Source organism: Cynocephalus volans, chromosome 1, assembly GCF_027409185.1.
Source record: "Cynocephalus volans isolate mCynVol1 chromosome 1, mCynVol1.pri, whole genome shotgun sequence".
Classification (NCBI taxonomy): Eukaryota; Metazoa; Chordata; class Mammalia; order Dermoptera; family Cynocephalidae; genus Cynocephalus; species Cynocephalus volans.
Genome location: NC_084460.1, coordinates 117,921,466 through 117,944,864, shown reverse-complemented (window position 1 = coordinate 117,944,864; position 23,399 = coordinate 117,921,466). Strand labels below are relative to the sequence as shown.

General features: G+C 32.9%; 1 protein-coding gene across 1 annotated transcript in view; it reads left to right on the top strand.

Annotated features, from left to right (window-relative positions):
- Window positions 1-23,399, top strand: part of ACAP2 (ArfGAP with coiled-coil, ankyrin repeat and PH domains 2) — a 125,827-nt gene extending 102,428 nt beyond the window's left edge. Inside the window, exons 15-24 of the mRNA XM_063099010.1 lie at window positions 2,615-2,823; window positions 3,296-3,365; window positions 8,748-8,839; window positions 10,187-10,371; window positions 11,266-11,358; window positions 12,565-12,752; window positions 13,201-13,310; window positions 14,673-14,783; window positions 16,963-17,024; window positions 23,185-23,399. Of these exons, the coding sequence (XP_062955080.1) occupies window positions 2,615-2,823; window positions 3,296-3,365; window positions 8,748-8,839; window positions 10,187-10,371; window positions 11,266-11,358; window positions 12,565-12,752; window positions 13,201-13,310; window positions 14,673-14,783; window positions 16,963-17,024; window positions 23,185-23,285 (1,221 nt within the window). The 3' untranslated portion in view covers window positions 23,286-23,399. The remainder of the gene's footprint in view (window positions 1-2,614; window positions 2,824-3,295; window positions 3,366-8,747; window positions 8,840-10,186; window positions 10,372-11,265; window positions 11,359-12,564; window positions 12,753-13,200; window positions 13,311-14,672; window positions 14,784-16,962; window positions 17,025-23,184) is intronic.

Genomic DNA, 23,399 nt, shown 5'->3' with positions numbered 1-23,399 from the left:
GCTAAGTGCTGGGTATCTCAGCATTCAGTATGTATTCATTCACTTAATCCCCTGCCTCACCATCTAGAGACTCTGTTTTACTCTAGAGAATAAACTTTCAGTCATTTGTGTTTATGTGTAGAGAGCAATTCCCTAATGGCATGGGATTGGGGAGGGGACTCTGGGATGTAACTGCTTCTTAAACAATCATTTTTCCTGCTTTCATGAATGGGTGTCATGTTCAGTGCTGTATTCCTTGAGGTGGCTGGCCCAAGTTATGCTCTGTTTGTGTACTTAGCTTTCAGCTTCTAAAATTTGTAGCAAAAGCATTAGCATTTAAAGGAAAATTGGGAATGAACCAACATTGTCTCTGCATTATAATACTGACATCCTTTCCCTATATGATAATTGCTTATGAGCTGATTCACATGATCAAACATGTTCTGGTAAAACAATATATTTCTTTTTTTAAATTTTAAAGTAATCTCAAACTTACAGAGAAATTCGAAGTCCAGTACATATAACTTCCCCCCACTGAACCATTTGAGCATAAGTTGTCAACATGGTGCCCCATCACCCATCCTTTCTTTAATGAGTACTTTCCACAACCTAGGACATTTTCCTGTATAATCACGTTATAGCCATCAAAGTGAAGAAATGAGTATTGGTACGTTACTATCTTTTAATTCCCAAACATTATACAGATTTTAACAATTGTCCCAGTAATGTTATTTAAAACAAAAAGATTCAGTACAGAAGCATAGGTAGCATTTAGGTGTCATGTCATTTTAATCTCTTTCAGTCAAGAATAGTTCCTCAGTCTTACCTTGACCTTTTTGACCTTGATAGCTTCAAAAATTCCAGACTAGTTATTTTGTAGAATGTCCCTCAATTTGGGTTTGTTTGATGTTTACTCATGAGGTTATGCATCTTTGGCAGGAATATTATATAAATGATATTGTGTCCTCACTGCATCTTCTCAGGTTTTGATTTGTCTCATTATTGGTGATGTTAACTTTGATCACATGATTGATTAAGGTGGTCTTGCTAGGCTTCTCTACTGTAAGGTTACTCTATTAACCTTTGAAGTAATAAATATTTTGTGGGGGAGGTACTTTGAGACTTTTGGTGGGGAATTGTATTTAAAAACCAAGATAAGGTTTATAAGGTGTATATATACACATGCGCACATTTATGTCTATATTTATCTATTTATATTGAAAATCATTAGGATGCCTATTGGTATCTCCAGTTCTTATCTCATATAACAAGATTCATTCTGATTTTCTCTTCTTTCCATATTAATAACTTCTTTCTCTGTAGTGAGAAATCTGGCTCTCATTTATCTTTAACATGATTACTTACATTATTGATCCCCCTGTATGTAACCAGTGTCCTGTCTCTGCTGCTACCTGCCCCCAACCTTGTCCTCCCAGCCCTGCACAGATGCCCTCTTATCCCACTCAGGCTCTGACACCTCACACCAGGTGGCAGTCCTACTTAGATACTCTTCTCTTTCTACTCAGACTTTCATTTCCCTTGCTGGGCTGCTTCCTAGGCAGACATCCTCCTTACCCTGCTTGGGGTCCAACAAGCTGCGTAGGGTTACACTCTTATGTGGATATGTTCCTCACCCAGCTTAATCCTTTCTGGAATACCATGTCCTTTCACTTACCTTGCACAGCCCTACCTAATGGATATTGAATTGAGTTTTCAGGAATTGCAAGTCGTGTGTGTGTGTGTGTGTGTGTGTCTCTCTCTCTCCAGTAAGGGGATCCAAACCCTGCCCTTGCAAACCCTTGACCTTGGTGTTACCACTACCATACTCTCCCAAATGAGCTAACTGGCTGGCCTCTGTATTTCTGATGATCCTATACTAACATGCTGGCTTGTTAAGGTTGGGATGTTTTTAAACCAGAAGACTTTTATAGACCATATCTTTAATTGCTTAGGATCCGTGAACCAAATCTTTGTATTTGGTCATTATTGACATGCATAGGCAAGTGCTTGTTAAGTACTCTTTATTATTGGTGTAGACTTGCTGTGTACTTAAAAAAATTAACTTTTTGCTTATCAGCTATCTTTTGATTTTCTTCTGGTTTACCTAATAGCCCTTGAAATTTTAGACATTTTGTGTTCTATTGTTGATTCACTCTAGTTATAATTTTGTAGTTCATCTATTCTTTATTATTTAACTATACAAGGCCATATCTTTCATAGCAATTTACTGCAGTAATTAAAATAACTTGCTTACAGTTCATTGTACACCTTGGAAGAATGTGGTGTATAATAATAATATTTATTTTATTCTCGAGTCTTAGTAATCTCATGCCTAGTCTCTCTCGTGTCTGTCCCCCATACTGCATGTTAAGTAGTGTTCCCCTTTCTCTCTGTTCATTGTGTCAGTTATTATATATAATTTAAAATGTTTATATATTTTTCCCCACTAGACTAAAAGTCCATTGATGGAGTCACCTGTGTCTTTTCATCTTTGAATCTCCAGTGCCTGGAATAGTGCCTGGCTTATGCCCATAATAGGCCTTTAATTTACTGATTGGAAGCTTTTGTTTGGATGATGTAGCATGCAACATACTGTTACAATTTTTTTTTTAACAATAATTCTTAATTCTTTTAGAAGCTGGATAAGAAATCATCTCCATCCACAGGAAGCCTAGATTCTGGAAATGAGTCAAAAGAGAAATTATTGAAAGGAGAAAGTGCGCTGCAGCGGGTCCAGTGTATCCCTGGCAATGCCAGCTGTTGTGATTGTGGTCTGGCAGATCCGCGGTGGGCCAGCATCAACTTGGGCATCACCTTGTGTATTGAGTGCTCTGGGATTCACCGGTGGGTAGGCCTGCCCAGAGTGAGAGACTTTTTTTTTTTTTTTTTTTTAATTTATTTTATTTTATTTTATTTTATTTTTTTAAATTATTTTTAAAATTTTTTTAAATTTTATTTTGTCGATATACATTGTGGCTGATTATTGCTCCCGGGACTTCTTTTTTTAGATGTACACGCATTATAAATTATCATGTTTCATTTGTTAGGGGCCCTTTTCCACTTCCCTAATTTAACTATCAGTTTGGATCTTTGTATCTTTTGTAAAGTGGATAAAAGTTTGGTTTGTAAAGTGCTTTTGAGGACTTTGGTTCACCATTTATTATAAAACAGAAGAACTGTCTTTATTTATGTGTGTGTTGAGGTCTATTTTAGAACCTATGTCATCTTAAAAGAGAAAAATAATTTGCATAATATGCAAATAGAATAGAGACTTGATAGTTTTATATGTTAATACAGTCTTCTTTTTTCCTCTTAGGAGTCTCGGGGTCCATTTTTCAAAAGTACGATCTTTAACTTTAGACACCTGGGAGCCTGAGCTTTTAAAGGTAAATAAATATTTTAATGAATATTTGCATAAAAATATTTCATATTTTTACATAAAAGTAAAGATTTTAGAATCTTGGTTTACAAAAATTTATGAGTTTCTCATGCTAACAGTGAACCAAAATGTATTGGAACATATCTAAGACTTTTTTGGCAAGTCTGGTGTTTTTATAATAGGTTTTTAAAATTGCTAAGTTTATATAGCACTCTTAATTTCAAGTCAGTTTACTCTTTAAGAAAACTAGTGATCTTACATATTTGTGTTTTTTCAAAAAAATCTTAGATTCTATGCTTTAATTTTAATCTTTTGTAATTAGATGCTTATTAAAAAGATGAGATATGTTGTGATAGTAAGCTCTGTAATGGATTGGTATAGCATGTTGGCACCATTGGGTTGTTTTAGCACAGGACCATCTACAAATTTATATTTGTCAGAGTAGGAGTCATCAAACCAAGACATTTGTTTTTTTCTATGTGTAAGGATCCATATCTATGAAACTGTCATAAATAATTTTAGACCACTACTGGTTTTCTGATAAGATTTACAGAATTCCTAACAGTTAATAGTATACTTATTTAATTTCTTCCATCTAGTTTACTATATTGTAGAAAATAATGTAAGTTTAAGGATTGGAATATATTCTACATTTATTTTTGTCCAAAATTGTTTTCAGTATGATTGTGTTTTTATTTCAATCTATAGATAAACTGATATGTTTGTCAATAATGTAAAGTAAAAAATTTGCTTTGTGGAATTATTGTGTAAACATGTAAGCGAAAGTGATAAATTGGCTTCTAATGTAGTGCCCTATATAGGTAGATTCTACAAATTATGAATTCAGAGGAGAAGAAAGTGGGGGATGAGTGACAGAAATCTAATTTCTTCATCAAACTTTGTGTTTGATAAGAACTCAGTGGGTTTAATTTAGAAAATTTGGTTGAAAAACAACTATCTGATACATTAAAAATATGAACTGTAAACAAAATATTTTGAAATACTTATGTACAGATTATAGAGATAAAATAGTTTACTTCAATTTTGTGGTGTTTACAACTTTACCTGTCTGACCATAGGCTTCTTTTTTCAATTAATTTGCCAAATATTGTGCATAATATGCAGCATTGTACTAGTCATAGTCAAGGGACAGAAAACTAGTAGAAGATGGGTTCTGTCTCTCAAGAAGCTTAAAGTTATTTTGGGACAAAGAATGCAAATATAAATAAAGATATTAGATAACAGAGACACCTGATATTTTAGTTCAAATTTTAAATAAAGGAATTATTAGTATAGAGGTTATTTAAAAAAGAAAGAAGTAGTTTGGATCAGGCCTTTCTAGAGGAAAGTGAAATTATCCCCCAGGAAGATGAGACAAGTTATAGAGCTTCAAATGAATATAATTTATATTGTAAAGGACTATATATAGAATGTTAAGAGAATTCCTTGGGAAGAAATGGAAGTCAGATGGTATGACTGGAGGGACTAGAGTGCCACAATACTGAGATTAGGTTTGATTTTTCTTTATTTAGAACTTTAGGGCAGGAGATGGGGAAATCTTTTGGGGGGGGCAAGTATGTGTCGGCAAAAGGAATAATTGGATGACATTGGGTAAGGTTTGTAAACCTTGAATTTTTTTTTTTTTAATAACATATAACAAAGGCAGACTTTAAAATAACAGGTAAGCAAAAGGAAAAAAAAGAAACATCCCAAAACAGTGATGACCACCTTCCCCCAAAGTTAACTGTCATTAAAAATGGTTGTTACTGTTTTCTAACATTCTTCTAGGCTTTTATCCCATCCCTTTATAAAAATTTATAGGCTTTTATTCCATCCCTTTATCTTAAAAATTTTAAAGAAAATTATAAAGTAATAGTATACACCACTAAAATTTTGGAAAATAGAAAATAATTTCCATAATTTCTTTTTCATAATAGTATTTGTTTTTCTGGTGAAATTCACTCATTTTATAAGAATATTTTAGAAGTTTTAGTCATAATGTATGTATTATTTGGTGTACAGTATAAAATGTGTCTAACTCTTGATATTTTTTCCAAATTCTTAACCAATTTTCCTAGCATTAATTATTGAGCAATCCTTTCTTTTCCCATCATTTTGTTATTTCTTCTTTGCCCTACATAAAATTTTGTAAATAGGGTTGATTTTTTCCTTAAAGTGCACATACATATTTTAAATTAAATATCTTTTCTATTTTTTTTTTGAAATTTAGAAAATTTATGAATGGGTGGAAATTAAATAACATTCTCCTAAATAAACGATGGGTAAAAACAGAAATCACAGGGAAATTAGAGAGTACTTTGAGATAAAAATCAAAGTGCAGCATAACAAAGTTTATAGGATGCAAGGCACATGAAGTGCTTAGAGGAAGATTTATACTTGTAAACACCTATATTAAAAATAAGAGAAATCTCAAATCAGTAATGTAAACTTCTACCTTAAGAAAATAAAAAAAGAGCAATCTAAACCAAATGAGATATAAGTAGGAAGTAACAAAGATTGCATCAGAAACATGAAATAGGGAATTAAAAAACAATAGAGAAAATCAACAAAAATAAAAGTTGATTATTTAAAAATATCAACAAACTTTGTAAACCTTTATCTAGACTGACAAGAAAAAAAGAGAGATGACTGAAATTATTAAAATCAGAAATAAAACGGGCATTATTACATTGTCATCATAGTTTTTGTGGTGGTGAAGTTTAGTTTCTTTCTCTTTCTTGTTTACATTTTTGCTTTACCCCAATGGGTTTTGTTCTTTTTTGTGTATTTGTGGTAGTTATTATCATTTTTCAGATTCCAGGTGTAGGACTCTCTTGAGAATTTCTTGCAGGGCTAGTCATATGGTGGTAAACTCCCACAGTTTTTGTTTGTCTAGAGAGAATACAGTATTTTTTCCCCATTTCTGAAGGATAGCCTTGCTGGGTATAGTATTCTCAGCTGGCAGTTTTTTTCTTTTAATATTTTGAATCTATCATCCCATTTTCTTCTGGCCTATAGAATTTCTGTTGAGAAGTCTGTTGTTAGACTGACAGGGGCTCCCTTATAGGTGACTTGACACTTTTCTCTTGTTTCTTTTAAGATTCTCTCTTTGTCTTTGAGCTTTGCCAGTTTGACTATAATGTGTCTTGGAGAGGATCTTTTGGGGTTGAATTTGTTTGGGGATCTTTGAGCCTCCTGGATTTGAAGGTCTGTGTCTCTCCCTATACCTGGGAAGTTTTCTGTTATTTAATTCAATAGGTTTTCAATGCCTTTTCCTTTCTCCTCCCCTTCTAGAACATCCATTATTTGAGTATTTGTGTGCTTAAGGTTGTCTGCAGCTGTCTTAGATTTTCTTCATTTTTTAAAATTCTTTTTTCTTTGTTTTTTGTCTGCCTGGGTTATTTCAAAAACACTGTCTTCAAAATCAGAAATTCCTCTGCTTGTTCTAGCCTGCTGCTTAAGCTATCAGTTGTGTTTTTTGTTTTGTTGAGTGAATCTTTCAGTTCCATGAGTTCTGCTACATTCTTTTCAAAGGTATTAACCTCTTTGTAAATTTTCTCCTTTATATCCTGGATTTTTTTCTTATTTCATTATGTTGTCTGAGTCTTCTCGTATCTCAGTGAGTTTCCTTAAGATTGTTGCTTGGAATTCCTTTTCAGTGATTTCAGGGCTTTCCTGCTCTATAGGGTCTGGTATTTGAGAATTACTGTATTCTTTTGGTGGTGTCATATTTTCTTAGGCTTTCATATTACTAATATCTCTACGTTGATATCTGGTCATCTGGTAGAGCAGTTGCTGCTTCTATTACTCTGTGGTGGGCTTTGAGTAGAGAGATGTCCTTTTATTTTTCCAGTCTCCACTGGTGACTCTCTTTGTATCAATGCAGTCAAGTGTCTGGCAGGCTGCCTGCATGGTGCCTGTGGCTACTCCTATGGTGTCGAGCCACTTTTGGCCGCAGTTGTGGCTGTGGTGGGCCACCTGTGTGGAAATGGTGTTTTCTGTGTGCTCTCTTGCCTGCTTCCAGTGGAGGGGGCTGACCTCAGCTCCTGCCTAGGACGCTGGGGATGCTCTCTTGCCTCAGAGTTGATTTCTGTGTTACTAATTCTCATCCAGTGATGTATCTATTGTCTCATAGTACCAGTGCATATTTTTTTTATGGCCATTATATAATTATTAGTATCCTTACTTTAAAAATGAAGAAATATGGTATATAAAACTGGAAGTAATAATTGTTCAAAGAAGGAAATAGCATATTTAAAATTTATAAGAGGTGGCTGGGCTGTGTGATCAAGGGAGAGAAACCAAGAGAGAGGGAGAGGTAATAGAAACAAGGAAAGAAAACCATGACAGTAGAGGGATGTCATAGAAATAATGGGATCCTAAAAGGGCTCATGGTTAAGGTAAAGTGGAGGAAGGGAAACCATTCTCTTCTTGCCTGCCTAGTGCACACTTTCAGAGAGTGCCCTTCCCAGACTTAGCTCCTGTTCTTGGGTCCAGGTAGCATTTTTATCCTCTTGCTGTCTCATTCCAGGCCTTCTCCTTCTCCCGCCAACTCACACGTCCCAGCACCTTAATTTCTATTCTCTGCAACTTGTGGTTATGTCATCCTAGTGTACATCCAGTATTCTTTTTCTGAGATGTGATTTTTTAGGGAAATGATTTGGATGATCTGCATCTTGACATAGCAAGCATGTTTGGTCTAGTGGTCAAGCCTGGAACTGGCCACAACTAGAAGCAGGTAAGGTTAGCTGAGAGGTTATAGATACCATTTATCAGTGAGGTGAAAAGAACTTGAACTACATTGAAGAGTCAAATGCACAGATGGAAAGGAAAATCTAAAAATTTTGGAACATATATAGAATTTGGCTGTTATTTGGAGATAGAACTCAAGAAGAAGGAAAAGTCCAAAAATAATTTAAGTTGTAAATTTGATGGATTTGAATATTTTTAGGAATTGGAAGTGAGGAGAAAACTGAAAAGAATATTTAATTTTTAACTTATTGTCCTAAGACTGGCTAGTACTTACTACATGCTTTATTGTCATGCTTCTTGCCCTATTATGGACATACAGATACAATAGTTATATGTAAATCAATAGATAGATGTAGATAGATAGATAGATAGTTGTTCTGATATGTATAGAGATAGAATCTGGTAGAGGTGATAATCTTCTAGGGGAGGTATTCTGGTGAAGAATGGCAAAATGCTAATATTACTCTGAGTCTTTGTCTCAATTTTTTTTTTTTAAATGAGACAAGGACTTCTTTGTGGAATAAGCAATAGAAGAATATGCAAAGGAATTAGTTACTTGCGTTAAAGACTTTTACATTTTAGCTTATTTTAAGGACTTTTAATTTATAGCATATTTTTCTATTCTTCTGTCAAACAGCTTATGTGTGAGCTGGGAAATGATGTTGTAAATCGAGTTTATGAAGCTAAAGTTGAAAAAATGGGAATAAAGAAACCACAGCCAGGACAAAGGTACTATTCCAGTTGTCTTAATATCCCACCTTTTTTTCTAATCAGGAATACAGCTATGATTTTATTTCACTGAAATTGATACATAACATTGAGACAGTGTTTTGAAGTAATTATTAGTTTCTATTCAAATATGGCTTTTTCTTGGGTATGTTAATTAGATAATTATATTTTATTAAGCAGATAATCAGTTACAGGCTCTAGATGAGAGACAATCTTAAATATTAACATTCTACATTGGAATTGCTCTTAGCAGTTGAAATAGACCGAAGTTCTGTTAGTGGCAGGCATTGAAAAAAGGATAATCTGTTCATTAATCTCTCCACAGATCAAGTTTCTGTTACCTACAATGAATAATTTTACATTGTTTGCCTTAGTTCAGCAATATTTGTTACTCACATACTTCATGCATGGCATTAAGATGATGAAGAATCAAAGATGAAAAGGGTAGCTCTAGGAGAGAGTGCTTAATAGCTATGTTTGAAATTGTACCTCCAATTCTAAATAAGGAGGCTCATTGAATGAAATGAATAAGTGTCAGTGACTTTAAGGCACATAATTTTTGTTGCTGCGGCTGTTTTTAGTCTTTATAATTCTTTATTTTTAACATTAAATTTTTATTTGCCATAATCCTATGTTGAGAATTTATGTTTGACTAAATCTTTATGTATAATCAATACTATTTTAACATTATTGCTCTTTAAACCAGTATTATTTAAATCAAAATATTATTTCTAAACCATTGGTGTTTATTTCAGACCTGGAAATAGTTTTCTATTTTATCCAAAGACTTAAGCATTTTAAAAGGATATAGGTAAGAAAAAGTATAGAACAGACTTGGCATTTTATGATTGTATCACAAATCAGAAGTTTAAAATGTGACATCCCCCTGCTTCCCTCTTAAATTAGGAATGTTATGTGGTTTTAAAGTAGTTGATTTATGAAATATTGTTTCCATCAGTAATGTTAGCTTAGTATGTGACATTATTTCTTCAAGTAAAAACAAAATTAATTTCTATAAATTTTTATAGTTTTCCTGGTATTTTTTTCATTCTGCAAAAAGCATGAGAGAACAAGTCTAGAAAAAAATAAGTGCACAAATTAAGAGAATAAAAGAGTGCAGTGTTAATAGTGATTTTTCAGTTAGGTTATTATTTGTATTTCATTTGAATGTAAAATCATAGTTCATTAAATATTTGGAGGAATACATGTTGTATAATGTCACAGATTCATTTTTAACTTGTATTACATTCAATGACTTTGAAAATATTCAATATAAAATAGCTTCTTTTCAGTATTAGCTGTGCTAAGGGATTAAGCAGAACATTATGACATTTCTGTGTATACCAGACAGGAGAAAGAGGCATATATCAGAGCAAAATATGTGGAGAGAAAATTTGTGGATAAATATTCTATGTCATCATCAACTCCTGAGCAGGAAAAAAGGATTGTCTCCAAAAGTTGTGAAGAAAAGAGGCTGAGCATTTCTAAACTTGGGCCTGGTGACCAAGTCAGAGCATCTGCCCAAAGTTCAGGTATTATACCTTTCTTGTGTATATAAATATTTTCTTAAGTTGAAGTTACTTTCATAATCATTGAATTAGTGGACATTGTAGGTTTTTTTTTTTTTAATGCTAAAACCTGCTTCCTTCTACATATTCAAAGGAAAAAGTGGATTTCTATGTCTTTAATACAGTTAAATTTAAATAGGGCCATGATAATTCACATTTCTAGGTAAGATGTATATTCGAAAGAATAAAACTGCTTAAAATGCAAGGGGAGATGGGAATTATAATTCTACCATGCCAAAGCCCTAAGCATCTGATTAACTACCTGACTTACTTCCTATTTTTTCCTCCTAAATTTTTCCCAGTAATGTTTTTTCCTGCCCTTTCCCTTCTTACGGCCTGCTTTGTGCTTTGCTAACTTGCATGTCCCCAGTGGTTGCTGTAAATAGCGACGAGGCCAGGCGGGAGTCTCTGTTCTGTCCTGATGAGCTAGATTCACTCTTCTCCTACTTTGATACTTCTTCAAAACTGCGTAGTAGTAAGTACTACTCTTGTGGAGCATTCCAACTCTGTGCCAGTGGTCATTGTGCAGTGTGGCCATTTCTCTAGATGTTACCCATTGTCTCAGAATTATACATTACTTACAGCCATACTATAAATTAAGCTCTTTACTGCCCCTGACTTTTTGGATAATGTGATGTGTTACAACTCTGAAAATAAGCTTATTTTCAGGCTTTGTGATTCATTTATATCTTGATAAGCTAAGCGTGCTAAAGGACTAAAATTGCATTAAGTGTATTTTACTGGTTTTGGCTGAGTCCATGGTAACGTGTAACAGCTCATTTTAAAATTGTTGTTTGTGGGAAATTCTTCTCTAAATGATGTGAACTTTAATCACTAGCCAATTTTTCTTCAAAACAGTCAAAAGTAATGACAGCGGAATTCAGCAGAGCTCTGATGATGGAAGAGAATCTTTACCCTCCATGGTATCAGCCAATAGTTTATATGAACCTGGTGAGTTTTGATGAAATTCAATGTTAATTGGCATTGTTTGCTGAAAAATGCATCTGGTAAATGCCTAGTTTTGGTTAAATAGTTTCTAAAGGAAGAGATTAGTCTCTTAAAAGGTCCTAGGGGAGGAATAATGCTGTTAAATGAGAAAGCAGCTATTTCTCTTTATATTTGGAAGTTCACTCCCAGGTGTACATTCTTCCAAGCCTCATGATAAGTGCTAAAAGTGCTTTACCAATAGCTAAATATAATTTTTATTTATTTATTTATTTATTTATTTATTTTTGTCTTTTTCGTGACTGGCACTCAGCCAGTGAGTGCACCGGCCATTCCTATATAGGATCCGAACCCGCGGCGGGGGCGTCGCTGCACTCCCAGCGCTGCACTCTCCCGAGTGCGCCACGGGCTCGGCCCTTAAATATAATTTTTAACTCACACGAATTATCTTATTATTCTTTATCCTTCCTTGTGTCTATCTTTTCTTATCAGGAGAAAGAGATCAACAACAGACTCTCCATTCAGTTATTCTTTTGACCTGTGCTTTATTTCTATATTCCCTTCACCATAATTTCAGTGATTTTTGTCTTACAGAATATTCAGGGGAGTAAGCACTCTTTGAACTATTTGAACTGCTTATATTGTAAATTGTGATGTTATCGGACCATCCTAGGAATCAAATGAGATTTGGTATAGGAGTAAAATTCTTTACAGATTTTTGCTGCATCTTAAGTCCAGGTTTATAGGAATATGTCCAATTTTAGTCTAGTATAGAGTAACCTGTCCGTTGGATGCTGGCAAGGCTACAAAAAGCCTGGCATACCAGTTGATGTTTTTATAAGAGAAGGTTGAATCTTGAGGGAGTGATCAGTCCATAGGAAGTAAGATATCTTTGGGAAAATCTCCCATAAGCTCATGTGATAGGTTAATGGTTTCTTTTATCACAGCTTTCATATTGTGATAAGTTTTGGAATTCATTTATTTACTTTTAATTGTGGTAAAATACACATAACATAAAATTTACCATCTTAACTATTTTTAAGGGTCTAGTTCAGTGGCATTAAATATATTCACATTGTTGTGCTGCCATCACTACCATCTGTCCACAGAATGCTTTCATCTTGTAAAACTGAAACTCTGTACCTGTTTAACAGTGCTCTTCCTCCTTGGCAAGAGCTCAATTTTATTGACGTATTTGTGTTTATTTTTCAGAAGGAGAGAGGCAAGATTCTTCTGTGTTTCTCGACTCTAAACATCTTAATCCAGGACTTCAGCTTTATAGGGCTTCATATGAAAAAAATCTTCCTAAAATGGCTGAGGCTTTGGCTCATGGTGCAGATGTGAACTGGGCTAATTCAGAGGAAAACAAAGCAACACCACTGATTCAGGCTGTTTTAGGGGTATGAATTTTATACATTGAGGTTTTCGGTGGCAGTAAAATATAAAAAATTAAAATGCATTCTGAACATGGCTTGTAAGTATTATTTTTTGCTTTAAGAGATGATTTGGAAAATAGAAGAGCCTCTGCGCAGCTAGTAGTGATTTCTGAGCACAAGCTTGATTGCTTCAGCTATTTTTTTTTATAACGGAAGAGAATTCTGATAATGAAAGTAATGTGTTTTTCCCAGATCACAAACTGCAAATGAACCCTTATTAGAAGTAGTTCTTGGGAAGAAAACAGTGTAATTTATCATTTCTCTGATTTTGCTGGGGGTATTTTTTTGGGGGGGAAAGGAAATGGAAATGCTATTTGAGTAAGGTAAATAAAACTATACTGTTTTTAAATAGAAATGTATTGTTGTTTGTTGTTTGCTTTTGTACATTGTTATTCTTTTTTTTTCCTTTAAGGGCTCTTTGGTGACATGTGAGTTCCTCCTACAGAATGGTGCTAATGTGAACCAAAGAGATGTCCAAGGACGGGGACCACTGCACCATGCCACCGTCTTAGGGCACACAGGGTAACTATAGTGCATAAATATTTAAGTAGATTTTATTTGAAAAATTATTTTGAAATAATGTTTTGCTTTTTCTTAGGTTAAGGTCATTAGGTAGAGTTTGTAAAGAGATGTATTCCTGTGACTTATATTGTTGTGATGGAATTTGAAGGTTAAAAAATCTCATTCAGAAGAAAGCTACTGTTAGGGTTAGGGTTAGCTTTCAGATATGAAAATTGCAAAGCTTACTTTGACCTTAATTTGTCATTAAACAGATCAGTTTTAGTACCTCACCTCTTCTTTTACTGAAATTGTGGCGATTTTGTCAGACAACTTAAATCTGTGTTTGTGTGTATTTATGCATGTACACATACACTATCTATATAGAACGCACACATACAACCTATTTTGGGAGAATTTTGTAAATTTGGAATTTGTAGATTTTCTACAGGGTAGCTAAAGTCAAATTCTAAACTAAATTCTTAATTTGGACTGTTAACATTGTGGCTTCTGGAACAATATTAGGATTCACAGAACAATAAAACATCAAAAATAGGCTTTCTATTAGAAAGTATAAATGAAGTTGAAATGTTGGCCTTATTATGAAAAGTTTGTGTCATAGGTGATTATTTTTTAATGAAACATCTCAAGGAATCCAATTATTATTTTCTGGATAAGCAAGAAGCTGGTTAAAAAAAATTTTTTTTTTAATAGCATCTCCTATTTTTATCATAACTTGTTTTTTTTTTCCTTTATCAGCAAAGAGATTCAGTTCAATAACTTCATCATAAAAACTTTTCTATACTTAAAAAAGGTAGTATTTAACTCATGCTTTGTATTTAAACTATCATAATTCTTCCCATTTTATTTTATAGGCTCTATTTACTCATTCTTTCATTTTTTAAAATTTTTGTCAATTTATTCAAGTTTTGAATATTTGTAGAGTATGCAGGAAGACTATTTTCCACTCTTTGCTGTTGTATTATCATTAATATATTATGATTGCCTTGGCTTCCTTAATTACCAAATAAAATAATGACCTTGGGTGATCTTTCTTTTGTTTAAGTTTATAGATATCTGTGTACATCTTTTTATGATATTATTTGAGGATCGGGACCATAATTTCTATATCCCACTGTTTTATATAGCATAAGATTAAATAAGATTAAGATAATATATATGAAAATGCCTTGAGACTTGTAAAATGTTTATCTTGGTAAATTTTTATTATTGGTGTCAGTGTTCAATAAATGTTTGTAGAATGAATCAAGAATTTCCTAATGGAAATATTATTTCTTTAACTTAGGTAGTGTTTTTTATTTTTTAAGGTGAATACTAATTTTTTTCTTGTTGGCAATATTTCAATAACACTGTTTCTTTAAACAGGCAAGTGTGTTTATTCCTAAAACGAGGTGCCAATCAACATGCCACTGATGAAGAAGGGAAAGATCCTTTGAGTATAGCTGTGGAAGCAGCCAATGCTGATATAGTAACCCTGTAAGTATTTTTTTTATAATTGATTGTTTCCCATACAATGTATTCCTTATACAGGGTTTTAACTAGAGTTTTATGCATATGTGTGAATTTTAAACTTGGTTCGTAATTACTATGTGCCATGTACTTCTCTAAGCACATTAAATGTATTAAGCACTTAAAATGCATGAACTTATTTGTTTATCATGACAACCCTCTGAGGAAGACAGTATTATTGCTATCTTCATTTTATAGATAAGGAAGCCGAGCTACAGATAATTTGCAAAATTAGTATGTAGTGGAGCTGGGATTTAAAAACAAGAATTCTGACTCTAAAACCCATGTTCTTAGCCACTTCTGCTATACTGCCTGATCAGTAGAAACAGAAAACCTGTAACTTCTGTAAACTGTTTTCTTTAACTCTTGGTATAGCATTAGGGCAGGGGTTGGGATTGGTAGCGTAATTATTCTACTACCTCGAGAATTAGAGGACTTTAAGTAGGGAAGACAGCTGCATTGATGTTAGTAACTTGTGAAATTGGGTTGCCTTTGGGCAGTGATAATTAGGAATTGGTGCTTATTTTTTAGGGAATTATCCACATTAATGCCTGATTAATTTTAAGATTAAAAATACATGCTTTTGAATGTTTGAATGTAATTTAATGTGATCTATTAAAGAATTTTGAGGTCTAATTTGACTTACATCTTAGGTCATAGAAGATTATTACACATGGAATCTAGAAATGTGATTGTTACCTATACTTAATTGTTATGTAGGAAATCTCAAGCATGTTTTGTATCAAATCACTTATTCATTCTATTCTGGGCTAAATGAAAACCAGAATTGGTGATCTCTCATCGTTTGTGTAGAAGTACGTTCATCTATGCTGCTGAATCTCAGTCACTTACAAAAAGAAACTCCCATGGCTGCCTTGAACTCCTGAGCTCCCACTGAGAATTCTTGACTTAAATCTCCCCTCCCTGACCTCTGCCAAATTAAAAGACAAAACAGAATTAGCAAGGCATACTTTCCTTGTACTCAGTGTCCTTTCCCCAATGAAGGGGTTGTTATTGTGGAGGCTATTGTAGGAAAATTTTAGAACTGTTAGATCATTATAGATTTAGAATAGGAGAAAGATAAGTTATTAAAGAAAAGATAGGGATAGTATAGAGAAAACAACTCTGGATGCAGCTTCCCAGGCAATTCCTACATAGCAAAAATATCTATTCCCAAATTGTTTAAAGTTTTTCTTTTTACCTTGTGTGAGGACTTCAGTTTCACTTAAGAATTTTTGTAAATAAGCATCTTCTGTAAAAATCCAAATAATAAGGGAAGATTTATAGAGCTATTTTTAATTCACATACTGGTTGAGAAAGGAGATGAATGGAATTGTGGTTATCTGAAGATGGGAAGAGCCCGTGTCAGTGCTGCAGTTGCCAGGGAGAACACGTCAGAAGAGTGTGATAGAAGTCTGGGAAGGTGATGGGTATTTGGTGGCCCAAAAGGACAGGCAAGAAGTACAACATAGGAAAGGGTTATTAAAGACAATATTTGCCTGTTTCAAAATGTTGCTAAAAGGTAGTAAAAAAAACAATGGGAGGAAATACTTGTCTTCTTAATCCAATGCTACATGTCTCCTGCTGCCAGGATGAATAACCTAAAAATGAATGTATAACCAATATGGTAACCTTGGAAATTTTGGTAACCTTTAGTCACTTGTTATAATATTTGTATATCAAATATATATTCCCAGTATTTAGAGGTAACACATGCTATTTATACATCTGGAACTATCACCTCAGGGTGAACTAGAATGAACTTATAACTGGGTATTGCTTCCACTATGTAGAAGCAATAATTTCAGCAGTTGGCAGTTAAAATTTGACAGGTTGCTGGAGGAACCAGGAATTCTCTGGAGTCTGAAGGAAGCAAGCTGCTAGAGGTGTTGCAGGGATTCTGCTTAAATAGAGCTGAAATGCATTTGTCAGAAATCTGTCTTTTCTCATGAGAATTGTATGAAGGTGAGATATTTTTGTATCTCAGATTGCTGGGTCTGATAAATTAAAAGCCAGTTTATTTTAATGGTAAATATCGGTAAAAGAAAAAAATTACATTAGTATATGTATTACTTGCTTATATACTTTATCTATAAACATTTTTATTGTATAACTTCAAGTAAAACGTCTTTTTATTCAATTTTAGGTTACGTTTAGCAAGAATGAATGAAGAGATGCGGGAATCAGAAGGACTTTATGGACAGCCAGGTCAATATTCAACTAATAATCATACTGAAATGCAGTATAAGAAATGCATTCAGGAATTTATCAGTTTACAATTGGAAGATTCATAGTTTATCACTTTAGCAAACGAATGTGATACTATGGAGTTTTTATAACCTACTTGTAAATTGTGAGTTGTTAGCTATGTACTGTACTTACTGAATTCTTGGGTGGCTAATCCTGAGCCTTTAAAAATAACTATTCCTATTACAGTACACATTTACTTGCTCTATTTAATTTTGGCTGCTGTCTTCTTTATCTGCTGTACAGATGTCTTCCATATACATTCCAGTGAAGTTAATGGAATGATAAAATTATTCTTTATATACTTACAGCAGGAAAATAGTTGTTTTCTTTTCGGAATTCATTTTGGCTATCAAGTGAATATAACAAAATAGTTTTCTTTTTGTTATTCAGGGAATTTCTATAAGTTGTGTTCAGGGAAAAAAAGCAAATCACCATGTGTTTGGCATATAAAAAGTCAGTATGGAAAATACCAAGAAAAAGTTTATTGATGAGTTTTGTACTCCATTCTAAAAATGAGTTGAAGATTTAAAATAAAAATTTATCTGTAGGTTGAGAAGTTCATAATGGAAGTGGTTAGTTTAAAAGGTTGAGGAAAAAGGTCTCATTTTATCTTTAGCTTTGCCCCAAGCAATTGTATAATATCTGTTGGATAAGCGGAAGTATTTAAAACAGTATTTTATGAACCTAATGGCAAAGTAGACTTATTCTTATAAGAGAAATCTCAAGTCATGATCACCTCAAGTTTTATTTTGAATAATTTTTACCTTTGAATCAAGATGTCAAGAAAAGGAAGAAATGTTGCTGGTCAGATTCTTGTCTTTGATGAACACATGCTGATTAGACTTCCTTCACAAAGAAGAGAATGATTATTGGATCTCTAGTTTCATGAATTTGAGTATATGAATTACTAATCTATCTGTTTTGAATTCATATACATATTAGTAAAAAAATTTCAGGAATTCATGACTAAAATACTTGAAAATGTTCAGTTTGCAATGAGTATATAATTTGATTTTTAAAAAATGAATATTGATACATTTTTAAAGTGGCCTGGTAATATCATCTATTCTTCATGTTTAAATATGTTTTGAAATTTCTGTATGCTAGGTTCAGCCATTTACTTAATTTTATCCAGATTAATATGTAAGTAATATCAATGTGGGGCCATTCTTTTCTTAGAAGACTGTATTTACTGCTTAGTTTTAGCCTTATTTAATAGGGAACCACTAAGAACTTCGAGAATAGAGGCACTTCAGCTAGATACTTCTAATCTCGGGTGTCCCACTTTAATCCTATGGATCATACAGTACTAGTGACTTATGATATTCCAAGACAAGATGTAAGAGTGCTGAGTAAGGGTGAACCTCTAGCATTAATTCTGGATTTCACCCATTTTTTTAAAACTTGAATATTAAGTTATAATTTTGTAACAGATATACTTAAGTGATAGTAGTATTACTAGGCCATTTTTGAGGCCTTTGTGTTTAAGCACTTTAAAATAAAAATTGTTTAAAGGGTATGACCTGATATTTGTGAGATAAGAGTGAACTTCAAGATTTTTTTTTTTTATGTGACCGGTAAGGGGATCGTAACCCTTGGCTTGGTGTCATCTACACTGCGCTCAGCCAGTGAGCACACCGGCCATCCCTATATAGGATCCGAACCCGCGGCGAGCGAGCCACAGGGTCGGCCCTGAACTTCAAGATTTTTTGTTAGACCTTTTTTTCCCCTAAAATTTTAAATATAAATGTTTGGTCAGCTGCTCTTTCTTTAAGGTATTTGCTGAGGAAGTTCACCCAACCGATAGTCAGAAGGTCAGTGGTCGACTCTTCTCTGGAGTTGGGAATCTTGAAAGGACAAGGCTTGTATGTTCTTGTCACCTCTAGTTCCACCCAAATTGCTTGGTCTTCTGCTGCCATCATTTAGTAGCATTCGAATGTCTCTTTCACTGTTATTTATGTGTAAGTTTATATACAGTCATCCCTTGGTATCCATGGGAGATTGGTTTCAGGACCTCCTGCACATACCAAAGTCCACAGATTCTCTAGTCCCTAATATAATAAAGCGGTGTTGTATTTGCACATAATCTATGCACATCCTCCCATATACTTTAAATTTTCTCTAGGTTACTTTATAGTACCTAATAAAATGTAAATGCTATGTAAATAGTTATTATATTGTATTTTTTAATTTGTATTTTTTCTTGTATTATTATTTTTTATTTTATTTTTTAAAAAATATTTTCAATTCATGGTTGGTTGAATTTACAGATGTGGAACCTGTGGATATAGAGGGGTGACTGTATATTAGTATATACTTTCCATTCATCAGTAGAAAAATAATTTTTTCAATTTATTTTAATGAAAATTTGAAAAAAAGCCTCATTTTAAAACAAGCTTTCTTACCATTCCCAAATTTTAGTTTTGAGGTTTAAAAAATAGATTAGCATTCTGGAAATAGTGTATCAGAATGAAATGAAATTTTTTGATCTATTTGAGGATCATCTTGAAAAGAATTAGATTTTTAACTCATTCAGAGGGCTTAATATTTTTTTTTTAAATTTTATTTTGTCGCTGTACATTGGAGGGCTTAATATTTTAAACAGAATAATATTGTGCTTATACAAGTGGCGTGGTGAAATGGCAAAGCGATTGCTCTCTGATTTCTTTTCCTTTATGAGTCTTTGGAGAGCAGCTTTGTTTGGCTCAGACAGCAGCTCTTTGTTTTTCCTCAGCCTATCACTATAAATTTTTCTTTCATAGACATTGGTTGATTGTTTTATCAGAATCCTTTTTTGGTTGTCCTAGCAATAGAAAGAGAGCCTTAGAACTCTGGGTAATTTTTAAATGCAGATTTTCAATCTTTTGATAATGAAGAGCTCTATCACTTAAAAGAGATATAATCTTTGACAATCATGGATGTATTTCTAGGAAACCCCACTTTTGAACTTCTGTATATAACCCTGAAGACCTGGAACTCCCTATTTTTTGCAAGATGATGGAAGAGCACACTTTTTCTGAAGGGAGGATGTGTCTCTCTTCAGCTTTCTCTACAACTCTTAAGAGGCTTGGGTGGGTGAAGGAAATAGCACACCTGCTTTCAGTTGTTGGAAACCATTTGGTAGTTCCCACAGACTCTGGCTCTGTGACTCTTCTTGATCATTGGCAGGTTCTCAGCCAACTGAGAATCACTGCTTTAGGGAACCACTTCTTGTTATATAAGTGTGTAGCAGGCAAAGGTTGGAAATCACTGATCTAATCAGTTAAAAAAGGAAGCTGCTACCAACCCAAAAGGAGCAGATTGTGCATATGATCACCTGGGGGTGGGTCTTACATGCTGCCTTCCCTTTGAGGCAGTACATTTTAAGAATAAAATAAGCCAACTCTTGATCATCATAACTTCTGTTGTGGTGGATATTCTGGATACCGAAAATTAAAAACAAATTTAAACTGTCAGTGGAAACACAGCAGCCTACATTTAAAAAATTCGGAACTGTTCGGGCACATAGAAAAGGTAACTCTCTAAAGGGAAATAGAATGTGGTTAAGTAACTTAAAGAATAAGCATTACAAATAGTGGGTAATTAGTTGTTTACCATTTATGATAAATTGTTAAATGTACTTTTGGGAACATTCCAGGACAGCGTATTCTGGGTTGTTTATGTGTTCTAGTATAGACAAATTATATTTGTCTTGAGAAAGATCCTAAGCGATTAAAATTATATTTAAATTTTAATATTTAAATTTTAAATGATCACATTGAAGTTTACTTTGTGTTAACTATAGTAAATATCTTAGTCACTATTGTTCTTGTAACATTTGCTTTGACAACATGTTCTGAGCTCTAAGAAAGATAGTGTATTAACAGCGTATTAACGTTTTGTTAGAAACTAAATGTTAAAAAATTTTGTGTGTGTGTGAAGGTGCAAACTTCCTTGTGTATTGTATTAACTCTTTTTAACTGTGTTCAGTCAGTGAAACCAATGATTATTATAGCACCAATGTTTTCCTTCAAGGAAGCATTTAATTCAGTGAATGAAAGGTCTTATAATTTGTTTTGCATGGTACAGTGGTTCTACTAAAATGTACTTCTGTAATATGTAGTAGATGATTCAAAAATGAAAACTGGAAAACCATAAAAAAAACTCACAGCTTGTTATACAAAATATGCATTGCTACTAGTAGAAGCCATATATTGCCATTGTACTGTTGTAATAATTATGCTTTTCTGGTGCTATTGGTAAACTACTTGGTATTAACGTCTGCTAGATCTTTTCTCCTATTTCTTCTTGAATGTATAATGTGTGCCTTTTAAGTTACTTTTCGTGTTGAATGGTAAAATTGGTGTGGTATTTTTGTATTATAACCTGCACTTTACACTTTCTTGGAAAGTAAAATTCTAGACTGTCCAGTTTAAATAGTATTTTTTAAAATAACTATAATGTTTACAATAAATATTTTAAATATTTTAATTTAACATCTAAGAATAAGAAAAATTTAAAAATATTTTGTATGGTTTGTTAATTTCTACTTAATGTTGCCCTTTTCTCAGTTAATTTTATATCTTTAGAATGGCTAAAAATGGGAATAGATTGTAGTTTGTCAATTAATGTGGAAGTAAACTTTTAAGAAGTCATGGGTATAATTGGATTGTCTTACCAGTTGTTCTAGTTTATTAACCTTTATTTTTTACTAACAATGATATGAGTTAGATGTTACTCTCAGCCAAACTATTAATATTCTCTTCTTGTTATTATTTTTTTAAAGTAGATTGATTAGGTTTAATTGATTGATTCAGGTCATGAATAAATTTCCAGGGCTAAATGAAAACTATATAGAGATTTTAATAAATTGCTTTTTACATAGACTAAATATGAAAAGTGATTAAATATTAAAAGTATTAAATTTTTTATTGAAAATCTTGGGTTATGCTGTTAGACCTTTTTACTAGATCTTTATCCCCCTACCCCAACTTTTTTCTAATTCTCTAGCTTTTGGTATAACATCTATTGCCTCAAAAATCTTGCTTTTTAAAAACTCAAAAGACTTACTGCACTATTTAACAGCAGCTGTAGTAGTTTGTTATAAGATGGATGCAAGGTGTCTTATGGGAAATAATTATAAAACTATGTTGCAACAATAATTATCTAAAACAATATTTTATGGTTTTTAATATTGAGAACAGAATTATGGCAAGCATCTGTATAAAGCTGTTTAGCAGAAAGCATTCATTATGAATGTCTCATCTTGAAAATAAAATTCCTTTGTCTGAGGAATTAATCTGTATGTGTGTACATATTTAGTTGCTCATGGCAAGAAAAGTAGTATTCAATCTGCTATAATATCTATCTATAATCTTCTCTGTAAGTGTATTTGTAGGTATTACTCTAATTTAACAGATGCCTTTGGTGTTTCTTCTCATTTTGTCATAGCATTCTTGCTCATAAGACCTTCAGTAAATAAAAAACTGCTGACTAAATGTGAAACTATGATTTCAAGTCATTTTCTAGACTTTAATTTTATAAGCTTAGTAAGCAGCAGGATAGGTACATTAGTAATTTAGCATTAAAGTCTGAGTAAAGAATTACTTTCTTACATGCTATTTTAATTTGTTCCTTTCAATTAAAATATAATATTAAAATAGGAGGCTTCCCTCTGCCTGATTATGTTTGTCTTGTTAATAACTTGCATCCATCATAAATATTGGTATTTGGTTGTGGTCTTTTCTTTTAGCCTTTATCAAGAGAAATATTTATTTAAGGATTGTCTTGTTTATACCTCATTTAGAATTACTTTTATTTCTCATGTATTAATAAATGTATTTCCTTACATTGCTTTAAAACACTTGCATCTTTGCTCTTTTCTAACTCTGAACTTTCCTCTCTGGCTGCATCTGAGGTGCTTTTCTCAGGTATAGTCTTTTTTATTTTTATTTTTTCTCTTTCATTGTATACTTTTCTGGCTTTTATATTTAGTTGGCCTTTTTCCTTCCAAAAATGCTCACCTGAACAAATTTTTAATGTAATGAATTATAAAATAGTTACTAGTCATAAAAATGAATGTTGTTTTATTAATACTTTGTATAAATTTTAAAAGTGTCCTTATTTTACTTTCATACAGGTGATGAAACTTACCAGGACATTTTTCGTGATTTTTCCCAAATGGCATCCAATAATCCAGAGAAACTAAATCGTTTCCAGCAAGATTCACAGAAATTCTGATTTTTTTAAGAAGGGAAAACTATGAAATCTGGTAACCCCCTAATGGATACAGCTGAAAACTCACAATTTTTACTGCTTTTATTCTACTTACTTAATTTTGATAGATATTGAATG